This window comes from Grammomys surdaster, unplaced genomic scaffold, assembly GCF_004785775.1.
Source record: "Grammomys surdaster isolate TR1022 unplaced genomic scaffold, NIH_TR_1.0 100, whole genome shotgun sequence".
Taxonomy (NCBI): domain Eukaryota; kingdom Metazoa; phylum Chordata; class Mammalia; order Rodentia; family Muridae; genus Grammomys; species Grammomys surdaster.
The window spans coordinates 12,538,288-12,551,203 of record NW_021604579.1 but is presented as its reverse complement, the minus strand read 5'-3'; the positions used below and the strand labels follow the sequence as shown (position 1 = coordinate 12,551,203).

The following is a 12,916-nucleotide window of genomic DNA, read 5'->3' as shown; positions in this document are numbered from 1 at the left end:
CTCACCCACGCTAAGCCATGGCTGCCTTGGGGCTGCACCCAAGCCCCTTCCTCAGTTATTGAGGCAGAGTGCCTTCAGTAGAAATAGAAATAGGTTGTATTTTCTTTAATACTTAACTCATTACCAGTATTTTAATCAGATCGTTAATTAAAGAAAGCCATATTCTTGGTCCATTTTCCTTGCTAGCCAGTTCAGTGTTCAGCTTTGCCATCAATTTATTTTTTTGAGTCAACATGTCTTAGCAGCCCTGAGCTTCTTAATCTGTCCTCTGAAGTTGCTAATTCCCTGTCTGTTTTTTGCTGATGTCCCCCTGTACATTTACTGTCATTTCACATCCACTCTTGTTTGCAGTTCTTGGCCTTAGGAAATTGCATGCAGAGTAAGAAGTTGAAGACTGAATTATGATTGCATGGAGATATGCTATAAATAAGTAATATGAAAAGGAAAATTATAGAATGTGTAACAGTGAAATAATTGACTCAGACATTTTTTATAGCTAATAAACAACTGCCATTTAGTTGTAAACTTAATTAATGTAACTTCTTTTTAACTCTATAGTCATCTCAACTTAATAATCCTCAGTTTGTATGGGTGGTTCCAGCTTTACGTCAGCTTCATGAAATCACTCGTTCATTTATCAAACAAACCTATCAAAAGCAGGACAAGGTAGGAACATACTTATTTTTGATTCTTATGTGCATGGCCTGTTGTACTAATTGTAATAAGCAATGGCTAAGGTTGTTGCATTGATAGGCTCTCACTGGCTTACGTTATTAGTGTAGTGATTTGTAATCATTCAGAACTCTTCCAGAAGAGGTCTTTCTTTAGATACAGTCCTAACTCTTCTGCTTGATTACTTAATTTATTACGATAACTAGGCTAGCTTTTAAAAATATTAATGATAATTCCAAAATTTGAAAAGATTCCAAAAAAGAATCTTTTCTATTACAAAAAGATTACTTTGTCTAAGAAGCTAGGTAGAGCTTTCTTGATGTCAAGGATTTGGGCGTGGGATCCAGGAAAGCACATAGAGTGTAATAGCTCTTTTCAAAGAGTCATTTCTCTCTTAGTTGTAACGTTAGTAGTGTCTTAGTTTCCTGGTAAATACTAGATTGATTTTATTAACTGTCAGAAGAAATCTCATGTTTGCTCTTTCATCTGGGGGTACATTCTAAAATAAGAGCTTTGTTATATTAAACAACAAAATGACTGCAGATTCTCATGCCACTTTCATTTCTGTTGCTTTTGTTAAGAGCATTATTCAAGACCTGAAGAAAAATTTTGAAATAGTCAAACTGGTAACGGGAAGCTTACTAGCTTGTCACCGACTAGCAGCAGCCGTGGCTGGGCCTGGAGGCTTAACTGGCTTAACACTGGTGGATGGCCGCTATACTTACCGGGAGGTATCATGCACTATGTTTGTGTTTTGTGGTTTTCTGGATTTGCTTAACTTTCTCTATTTGAACTGTAAAACAAATATTTGTTGGGTACAACTCTAAAAGGGTATCATGAGCAATCTTTGTAATGAGGGAACGGCTTTGAATCTTAACTATAATTTCATTTTTTTTCTCTTTTTTTTTTTCATTAGATTTATTAATTTGTATTTTACTTGCATGTTTGCATGTGGGCCTGGTGTTCAGAGAGGTCAGATGAGGGTGACAGATTTCCTGGAACTAGAGTAACAGGTAGTTATAAACCACCATGTGGGTGCTGAGAATTGAACCCAGGCCCTCTGCAAGAGCAGTAAGTATTCTCACTCACTGAGCTGTCTCTCCAGTCCTTACTATAATTTCAAATTAAGTTTAGAAAAATAGTATTTCTTAGGAACAATTGCTAATTCTATAGATCATGCATTTTGTTTTTCAAATCAATTGGTTGCTAATAATTTTTTTAAAAAAAATCTTAGCTGGGTATAGTGTCTCACATCTGTAATTCAGGACTCTGTTAGACCATTGGTTCTCAACCTCCTAATGCTGAGACCTTTAATACAGTTCCTTATGTTGTGCTGATTCCCTAATCATAAAATTATTTTTGTTACTACTTCATGACTGCAAATTTGCTATTTTGCTGCTGAATCATAATGTAAATATCTGATATGCAGGATATCTTACATATGACCTTGTGAAAAGTTCTTTTGATTCCCCAGAGGGGTCACAGCTCACAGGGTGAGACTGAGGCAGGAGGAGTTTGTGAATTCATGGCATGAGCTATATAGGTTGAAGTCTAGGCTATTCTAGAATGCAGAGTAAGACCCACTCTCTACAAAACCAAAAACCCATAAAACTACCAGAAATAAAACTTAGCTTCACCACTTGTGAGTATGATGGTTCCTTTGGAGATTACTGAAATTGAAGTTGATTGATATCTACAGTCAACTGACTTTGTAATAAATTTGAAGTTGCTTCTGCTGCATTGAATTATTGGCTGATAAGTCCATTTGTCATATTTACTTGATCATGAATTACATGACAGATATTCTGTATAAATCTGTTTTATAGAATTTTATTGTAATGTTTCTTTTAGGATGAATGCCTTAAACGAGTTAACTAGTTGCATTATTGCTCTTTTCAGTATTTAGAGGCACATCTGAAATTTCTGGCATTTTTCTTACAAGAAGCTACACTGTATCTTGGGTGGAACCGAGCCAAAGAAATCTGGGAGTGCCTTGTGACTGGCCAGGACGTCTGTGAGTTAGATCGAGAGGTAAGGTATAGGGTTGTGGGTTCATGACACTGCACTAAAACGCCACCCTTCTCTGTGTGTCTCATGTCGTCTGTGTTCTGAGTCCTGTTTGCTGTAACTTTGAGTATGTGAACACTGAACGGCGGAGCAGGGGCAGTAGGTAATAGGAAAAAATGTCTTAAAAGACATCCATGATAGACTTAAGTGTGTGGGCTCTTTGATCATTTTGCTCAATTCTGGTTAAAATACTAAAGTTAACAAAATGAATATCACTGAAGAATTGTGGTATAATTTAGTTTTCTCCTTTCCTGTGAGACTAAGTTTTAAATCACTGCTACAAAACTTAGATCCTCAAAATGTTGTATCCCTAGAAATGAAAACATGAGTCAAGAACAATTACAGTAAAAATGGAAACACTTTAACATTTTCACTTGCTAACAGTGAGTCTCCATCTCCTCTCATTTGACAGAATAATTATAGCCACTTCCTAGGCATATTGAAAGGACTGAGTGTGTGGCGGTGCCCAGCACTGGGCCTGGCATACAGCAAGGCTTATCTGAATGCTGCCAGGAAGACTTAGGCATGAGATCCAGTGAGAAGTGTGAGTGCGTGTTTCCATCACCAGCAGGAAGATATCCTGTCCCATCCGCTTCAGAACTCCAAACCTTTCTGTTCCCTGTGTCATTCGAGCAGTTACAGGAGGGTTAGAAGTATTGAAAACATCTCTTAACTATCCGGATGGCCATATGTTTCTGTGTGCAGTGGATTGTGGTTGGTCTTAGGGCAGTTCTGTCTTCATCCACAGATGTGCTTTGAGTGGTTTACAAAGGGGCAGCACGATCTGGAGAGTGACGTTCAGCAGCAGCTCTTCAAGGAGAAAATTCTGAAATTGGAGTCATATGAAATCACTATGAATGGTAGGGAAAGCTTACGAGAGATTTTATTCTTAACTTTAATCCTACTTCTCACAAGCAGCTAAACAGTTTGTAATTCTCCACATAAATAACCGTGGGATCTTACTGAGTTTTAAAATAATATACCCTAGTAGATTAAGTTGCCAAAATATCTTTCTGGTATACCTTAATAAATAGGATTCATTAGGTAAAGATAGTGCTTCCTTTCAGTTATTTCTTTTAGCTGAGTTATTTTATTGCATTTTGTAAAACTCCATTTTATAAATGTACCGTCAGTGACTTTAGTCTGGACTCGTGTGCAGCCTTGACTACTTTCCAACTATAATCATTATCACCCCAAAGAGGAGCCCTGCATGACTGGCAGCCACTTTCCAGCCTTCCGTTGTCCAGTCTCTAGTCTCTTTCCCTTATGGACTGGCCTCATTTGGTACAAGTGAAATCATATATACTATTTGGGACCTCTCCTCCCTGGCTTCTCTGATTGTGGCTGAAGAGTGATGTTTTCAAGGCACACCCAGGTTGTTGTGATGTCACATTCGGAGTATAATACTCCATTGTAGATGTCCCATTATTTTCATTCATTGGTCAGTGAACATTTGTCGCTACCATTTTGAGCTATAAACATTCATATAGTAGTTCTTTGTGTTCTCATTTCTTTTGGTTATGAATTTTAGAGTCACATTGCCATGAGATCTAACCTTTGAGGATCTTCCAAACTGTTTTTGCAAAGTAGCTGCACCATTGCATAATCCCACCAGCAATGTACAAGGGTTCCAGTTTTCCTCATTGTCATTACTCTTATTTATCTGCCTTTTAAAAGATGTCATGGTGGGTGGTGAGTTATGTCTGAAGTTATGACTTGCTTTTTCCTGATAACAAGTGATACTGAGTATCTGTTCAGACTGGTGTTTTGTCTATGTGTATAGGTTCTTTGGATAAATGTCTAGTTATGATTTTGACTGTTTTTTAATTAGACTGTTGTGTTGTACAGGCTCCCTATATACTTTGGGAATTAGCTACTTAGGAGATACATAGTTTGTAAAAATTTCTATTTTTGTATGTTGTGTCCTTTTCTTGATAATGTCCCTTGAAGCACAAAAGTCTTAAATTTTGATTAAGTTTGGTTTACATATATTTTCTTCTGTTGTTTGTGGGTTGTTGTTGTTTTGATTTGTCTGGTTTTATTAGGACAGGGTTTCTTTATGTAGCCTTGTCTGGTCTGGAACTTGCTATGCAAACCAGTCTAGCTCCAACCCACGGAGGTCTGCCACTGCCTCCTGGGTGTTAGGATTAACGATGTATGGCTTGTTTGTGCTTTTTTAAAGGTGTCTTTGGTTTTTTTGAGATGGGACTTGGGTGGGCTGCCCAGGCTGCTCTGGAGTTCCTGGGCTCTGTCCCTGCAGGCCTGCACCATCATACACTGACACACTTTTGATGCCTGTTTAAGAAGCCATTGCCAGGAGCACTGTAGCCTTCGCTTCTGCCTCACTGTAGTCTTTCCCCGATTATCTGTGTCTGAGTGCATGGGTTTGACTGGCATTCTATACTCTTAGGTTTCAACTTATTTAAGACTTTTTTTGAAAATGTGAATCTCTGTGATCATCGGTTGAAAAGACAAGGAGCTCAATTGGTACGTATCTTATTCTCAATCTAGATACATTGAAATATTTGATATAGCTTGATATTCAGAAGGAAAAAAACCTGTCTTCTAATGGATTGAAAACATTAACATGTTTGTTTAAGTAAGGAGGTCTTTTTACCTGCCTACTCGGGCATTAGTGGCAGAGGCTCCCTTGAAGGCACCAGGTGGCTGCATGCTTAGCCCTGTCTTCCTTCCCCAGCGTCTAGGAAGTCTGCCCGCTCTTCCTCTCTCATGTAGAAGCAGCTCTGCACCTGAGGTTATCAGGTGGATTTCCAGGAGCATTGGTCCAGTAGGCGTCCATGTAGGGATTCACATGAACCTGATGTTCATGGATTGAGAAGATGGATATCCTAGGATGTCATTGGCAAGGATGGCAGGGGAGTGTGGGGGCTGATTATGAAGGAGGAAACTGGAGAGCCACAGAGTGCCTGTATTCACAGATGTCCTTAAGACAGAAGAACAAGCAGTTGATCTTTTCTTAGTCCCTGGTGTTTAGGTCCTGCTACCTGAAGTACTCAGGATATATACAAGATACTCTAAGCTCTGCATCCTGCTAGTTCTAACCAAGCTTTGGGAAGGACTAGATCAGGTTCCCACAATTAGTAGCCTTTTCAGTGTCTGATTGATTAGCTTCTCTGGGTAGATGTCTGCCTTGTGTCAGGACTATCTAGAGAAACATCCCTACACCTATCTGAATGTGATGGAGGATGCCTGTTATCTCTGGTGGTTTTCATGTGAGAATTCCGAATCAGTGCAGTAGAGTGTTGACATAGTGGTCTTCATTTTGTTAAACAGAGGTTCAGACTCAATAATGTTGCAGAAAATAATGACCTGTGATTTTGTAATACTAGTGTACTATTAAGTTTAATTATATGCATTTTAATTTTACACAGTATGTAGAAAAGTTGGAGTTGGTAGGAATGGATTTCATTTGGAAAATAGCCATGGAATCACCCGATGAAGAAATTGCTAATGAAGCTATTCAGTTAATCATAAACTACAGTTATATTAATCTAAACCCTAGGTTAAAGAAGGTGAGTGTCCAAGGAAAAACGTTACTCAGACATAAAAATGTAAAAATTTATGTATTTTGTTTTCGGTAAGTTGATCTTTGCTGTATCCCAGTTTGATTTATTTTGCTATTTTGTCTTGACTAATGGTTACAATTAAATGCCAAAGTCTAATTTTAATTTCTGTATACTTCCTACTTTCAGGACTCAGTGTCTTTACATAAGAAATTCATTGCTGATTGCTATACAAGACTAGAAGTAAGTAAATATTTATTAACTGGTCTTTTAAATGGGTTCTTTTCCCCTTTTATAAGTTTATGTTTTCAGATAAATGTTGAACACTGATATCTGTGACTAGGTACTATTGGAGAATTGATCAAAAGTACCGTGTCATGGTGTTGGGAATAGGTATGGCCACTGATGTTGGTCAGGGGCTAAGAGCTTGCTGCAAAGCATGAGAACTACAATCAGAACTAGGAGCTGGCATTGCTGTGGGGTGTGTAACTCCAGTACTGGAGGCAACTCTCAGGGGGGCTCACTTAGCCAACAGCCGAATCCAAAACGCTGAGTTTTAGGCTCAATGAAAAGATCCTGTATCAAAAAACAAGGTGGAGAGCAGTAAATACCTAGCTTTAAATTCTGGCCCCCACATGCATGAGCTCACACATGTACTCATGAACATGTATGCATACGCATGTGTGCTGACACACAGACACATACACACACACCACTTATACTCTGTGTAAAATCTTACCTTCTTTCTTATCCCCTCTCCTATCTGTCTGTCTGTCCATCTAGCTAGCTCCTACTTCTGGGACATAAGGAACCATCTATTGTTCATAGATTCCACATTGGTAGTAGAGTGTCCATGCTTCACATAATTTCTACAATAAGTGCCATTTCAAACCACAGCAGGAGACTTAGAAGTAGACGTTAGCAGTCTCTGTTCATTAGAAGCCTATGGTTTAATATCATCTCATTCACTTTGACAGCCTTAGTTCCATCATGATGATTAAAGCATTGAAGATCAATGTTCAGTTGAAATCTGAACCTAATGGAGTATTCCAAAAGTATAAATGCCTCTGTCCCCAGATGCGTTGCATCTGTTTTACCAGCTGAGCCATCTCATAGCCCTCAGCTGACTCTTATTTTGCCTCCCATAGGTTATTTGGTAAATACTGATTGTCACAACTGGAAAGAGTCTGGTTGGCACCTAGTGCTTAGAGACCAGGGATCCTGCTAAGTACCGTGCGGTGTGCAAGGCAGCTTTTGCAACAAGAAGTTAGCCTTAGTGTCAGAGACCAGGGTGAGAAACCCAGATGTAGAATGTTGTTTTGTACTTTACAGGCAGCCAGTTCAGCACTCGGTGGCCCCACTCTAACACATGCTGTGACCCGAGCAACCAAAATGCTCACTGCAACTGCCATGCCAACTGTAGCAACATCAGTTCAGTCTCCATATAGGTAAGTGGCTTCAAAACTGAAGACAAACACAACACAAAAATGAATATTGTTGCAAATGTTTACCCTACGTTCTCCCCAACATCTCTTCACCAGGGTTTTCAGAGCTTCTATAAGCTGCTCTATCATGGACAAACATAATTGTATGTTTCCTAAAGTCCACCTTTTGTCAGTGCCCTGAAGATCTGCAGTCACCAGAGTATTGCTTATACCTACCCATCTGCCCTGTGGGCACATTGTTTTCTTTTACTTCACTTCCTACTTTGATTATTCGTAGCCTAATCATTAGGATATAATGCTCCAAGTATCCCTCTGCTGCCCTCTACTGGCAGATACTTGTATAGTCCTTTTTTACTCCTGGAGCAGGGTATGTAATTTAACTTGTTGGGATATTATTGCGCGCGCGCGCGCGCGCACACACGCGCACACGCGCGCGGTAATCAAAACATTGTCCTTTCCCAGATTCTTTTAAAATCTGTTTTTTTTTAAATCTGCTGAGTATTTGTTATAATTTATTAATATGAAGGGATGGAGTGAAACCTAACCCCCATAAGACCCCGTTTTTAAATGGTCAAAGTGATTATAGAGTCGGTTCATGATAAGAATGAATGCTTTCCACATTCTTATGTGCATGCATGCATGCATATGTTTGCATGTGTTTCTGTGTGTGCATGTACATGGAAATCTTATTACAATGTTTCTAAGATTTAGTTCAGTTCTGTTGCTCAGTTCCTTAGCAATTTATCAATCAGTCACCTATGGCCTGTCGGATTGGGTTTTCTAATTGCTACTTTAAATGAATAGACTTTTAACCCCTCTTTTCTAGTGCTTTTAATTCTGAATCTCAAATATAGCAAGCTAAAGAGACCACATAGTTTTTAAAATATTCTTATTTAAATGGTGTTAATAAACTGTGTTTCAAAGTTGAATCTGAGTAAGAGTGTTGTAGTTCATCTCATTTCACTAATTTTGAAAGAGCTTTTTAGAATCTGTAATTGCTGTATTCTGGGGAGTTTGGGTTATTGTACTGTGGTGTCCCCATCACAGTGCTGTCTGTGGTTCAGTTCATTGTTGAGATGGACTCAGGACAGGCTGTTCACTTCTCCCACTCATTAAGGTCTTGGGTATTTCTCATTTGCCCGAGGAGGATGGACAGTGTGATTGAGCTAATAGCTATTTAAAGCAAGGGTGTTAGCATGGATTTCTATGCCTTAGCAGTTTAAGCTACTGAACATAAGCTACTCAACTCTTATTACCTCAGATGATAAGTAAGATTCTGGAAGTTATTGATCAAGTAGTCATTGGATTTTATTTTCAATTAACAACTTGTGTTAGTGGTATATTTGTTTCCATTTGTCTTCTGATTTTCCCGTTAAATGTCAGATTCCATATTTTTGCAGAATTTTGTGACATATTTTAGTTATAAGATTATGAACATCAAATTCTCTGATTGTTGTTCTTGGTAGATTGGTGGACATGAAGGCCTGGAGACTTAGGTCCACTTTTTACAGTACAACTGTTTATAAAGGAGAGGAAACACGAGAAGGGGCAGACTTCACTTCCCATATTCCATCTGAGCGTGGCAGCTGTGAGCGGGCTTAAATACTGCTCACTGAGTGAATGGGTTGTCTGATCTTTGTGTGTTTCAGTTTTGACCAATGAGTGTTGACTGTGATTCTGGGTTTGGTGGAATAGAATAGAATTGAGCTGAAGTCAGCAATTCATTTCATACATATTTTAAAACGTTCTTGATCTTTGTAACTCACAGATCAACAAAACTTGTGATAATCGAGAGACTGCTTCTTCTGGCAGAACGCTATGTGATCACAATAGAGGTAGGTTCTCTTCTTTCAGAGCAACTGTAGTCATATTGCTAGAGGAAGTGGTGAAGCGTAGGTTTGGCATGTGCAGTTGTGCCACAGTGTATCTGACTCAGTTGGCTTATCTCTTTCAAGGACTTTTACTCTGTTCCACGAACTATTCTACCTCATGGTGCCTCATTTCATGGACATCTTTTAACTCTTAATGTTACCTACGAGTCTACCAAAGATACCTTCACTGTAGAGGTAGGTTTACACTAATATCTACACCTGTTTTCATAAGAATGTTGCTGGTAGAGATGAATGATGGTTCCCAATGATACTTTATCAATAAATTGAACATAAAGAAGGCTCTCTGGAGCAAGCATGCGGACCGACCTGGATCCCTAGCACCCAGGTGAAAAGCTGGGCATGGTAGTGTGTACTTAAAATCCTAGAGCTGCGGGCGGGCTCCAGGGAGACTCCTTAGAGGTTGTTTAGCCATTCAGTGAACTCTAGGTTCAGTGAGCGTCTCAGAAAATAAGGTGGAGAGCAGTAGAAAAAGACATTTGACATCACTCTCTGGTTTTCACACTCATTAACACATACTTCATACACCACACACATACATAAAATAAAGTAAGCCTGAAATGAAAGGAAAGCTTGGAGTATAAACAGATATATGAGTAAATATAAAATACATGTCAAATAAAGTTAAGTGTTATGAAGAATAAGTAATAGTAAAGGATAATAAGTTGGTTGAAGATAATGATATTCATGAAATATTTTGGATAAAGATGGGCCCCTGAGATGGATGGTGTTCAAGCAAGGATATGAAAAGCTAGTACAGTCTTTCAGGTAGAGAGCAGCAGGTATAAAAGCTCACAAGGTGGCTGTTAGGAGAGGGTTGATGAGAAAGGGTGGGGATAGAAGTGACTTCCAGGGAATGGCATGAGATCTTACTCCATACGTAGATGGGAGGAATGAAAGTACGGCATACATAGAGCACTGAACACTTGCAGAGGGGAGCCACCCAAGAGCAGGAGTTAGCAAAGGGTCCAGTGCATAGCAGACGCTCAGTACTGCTGTGTGAAGTAAACAAAAAGGCTGCAGAGAAGGCAGTTAGGAGCACTGACTGCTCTTCCAGAGAGTAATGAAGTGAATAAATGAATTCTCTCACCCCAGTGTTGTATTGTATTTTCTAGGCTCACAGTAATGAAACCATAGGCAGTGTCCGGTGGAAGATAGCCAAACAGCTGTGCTCTCCTGTGGACAACATACAGATATTTACGAATGATAGTCTGGTGGGTTTAAATAACAATTGTTGGCATGTTAGCTCAGGTTGAATAGTTCCCTTCTCTTTTACTCTCAGTAACTAAGAAACAACTTTTTGCAGCTGACAGTGAATAAAGATCAAAAGCTCCTCCACCAGCTGGGATTTTCTGATGAACAAGTTCTTACCGTGAAGACTTCTGGCAGTGGGACCCCCTCTGGGAGCTCTGCAGATTCCTCAACCAGCTCCAGCAGCAGTAGCAGTGGAGTCTTCAGCTCATCATATGCCATGGAACAGGTAGAAACAGGGATTGAACAACTACTGACTTTCTGCTTTTAGCCTATACAGAGTTGAGTGATCACATCTCTTTATTCTGGCAAGATCTGAATAAAGCAAATTCGGAGCAGAGAAGATACATAATTTACTGGTCTTAGTCTTAGGATATTCTGAAGCACTAACTGGGTCCTCCTGTTTGACCTGCTGTCCTCTCAACATCTTTCTCTGTTGATTTGTTGATTTTTTTTTTTTTAAATCTCTCCACTGGGTCCTTCTTCAGTACTCAGATGTGTCGTGCTATCTTAGTACTTTAGAGGCAGGGAAAGTAGATCATTGAGTAAAGTGTTTGCCACAAAACCACAAGGAGCTGAGTTCACTCCCTAGCATCCATGTAAGAAGTACATGTTTATATTCCTCTCACTTGGGAAGCAGAGCTAGGCAGATCCTTGGGTCTCACTGGCCAGCAGCCTCCCATGCTTAGCAAGCTCCAGGCCATGTTCTCTACTCCTCAGTCCTTGTCTTGATGTTTCAGGGGAGCACTAGGGTCTCTTAAAATGCTTCCTTTATTTGGCTGTCAGTTCTTAACCCATCCTCTGCACCAGTCTTTAATCTCCTCTATCGGTTGGTCTTCATCTCCCTTACAGAGGAGTTTCCAGGCCTACTCCTTAGATCTTCTTTTTCTCTGAATTCATTCCCAAATTGCATTGCATGGAGCCCACAGACATGCTCTGTCTACTAGCTCTGTCCCCTCGCTGAGCACTGTACACACAGTGGTGCTATACCCAAAGCTGAGCTCCTCCTTGTCCCTCTCTTAGCTCCTTGCCCTCGATCATGAGCTTCATCTTATAGTCTTGATCCATCTCAGATCATGACATCTCTGTTCTTATAAGCCGTTCATACCTAAGCCCTTAGGTCAGAGGTTCTCAGCCTTCCTAATGCTGACCCTTTACTACAGTTCCTCATGTTATGAGGACCCTTAGTTTTCATTAGTAATTTTTCATTCAGTAATTTTCATTGCTACTTCATAACTGTAATTTTGCTACTGCTGAGGATTGCAATGTAAATATCATCTGTGTTTTCCGATGGTCTTAGGTGACCCCTGTGACAGGGTCAAGAACCCACAGGTTAAGAACCGTTGCCTTAGAGCCTCCCTTTCTCTTAAAGCCATATGCACCTGCAAATCTTTGGCTCTACCTTTACCATGTGTTCAGAATCCAGCTACTTTCCTCTGCCTCCACAGCTTCTGTACTATTCAGGGCAGGCATCATCCTTCACCTGAGTATTACTACCATGTCAGGAGTGTACATGGCACTCAACACCCCTAAAACCATACTGTGCCACTCCTGAACTCACTCATTGCTACCATCTCACTCAAAGCAAAAATTAGGGCCTTTACTGAGACCTTCAGGGTCTGCTGTTTAACCTCACCCCTGGAGCATCTCTGAGACCCTCTGCTATGACCCTCCTCTCACACCTTTAGAGCTGTCTGCTAATGGCCATCAAAGGTAGTAGCGCCTGAACTTTCATTGTCTATGCAAAAAGTATTGTTTTCTAACGTGATCACTAGGGTGTCTTATTCTCACTTGAGCTTTTGCTCAAATAGTAACTAGTTGTTCACCCATCCTTGACATCCTGTTTACACTGTCAACCCCATTTCCGGTCATACACTCTGCTCATGTCTCTTCTCTGCTTGCTCTCATTAACATACAGTTTATCTCCTGTCTTCTGATAAAATACTAAGCTCCACAAGACTGAACTGGTCTATTTTGTTTGCTGCTTCACCCTAATACCTGAAACAGTACCTGGATCAGTCAATGACTTCATGAGATAATTGATCATAATTTTCTGTGGTAAGACTGA

The 12,916-nt window shown here is 39.9% G+C and overlaps 1 protein-coding gene across 1 annotated transcript in view; it reads left to right on the top strand.

Annotated features, from left to right (window-relative positions):
- Usp24 (ubiquitin specific peptidase 24) overlaps positions 1–12,916 on the top strand; it is a 126,345-nt gene that overhangs the window by 53,283 nt on the left and 60,146 nt on the right. The window contains exons 17-28 of the mRNA XM_028785408.1: positions 559–666; positions 1,254–1,403; positions 2,572–2,703; positions 3,488–3,599; positions 5,150–5,226; positions 6,132–6,272; positions 6,453–6,506; positions 7,596–7,711; positions 9,477–9,543; positions 9,664–9,774; positions 10,713–10,811; positions 10,904–11,077. Coding sequence (XP_028641241.1) covers positions 559–666; positions 1,254–1,403; positions 2,572–2,703; positions 3,488–3,599; positions 5,150–5,226; positions 6,132–6,272; positions 6,453–6,506; positions 7,596–7,711; positions 9,477–9,543; positions 9,664–9,774; positions 10,713–10,811; positions 10,904–11,077 — 1,341 coding nt within the window. The remainder of the gene's footprint in view (positions 1–558; positions 667–1,253; positions 1,404–2,571; positions 2,704–3,487; positions 3,600–5,149; positions 5,227–6,131; positions 6,273–6,452; positions 6,507–7,595; positions 7,712–9,476; positions 9,544–9,663; positions 9,775–10,712; positions 10,812–10,903; positions 11,078–12,916) is intronic.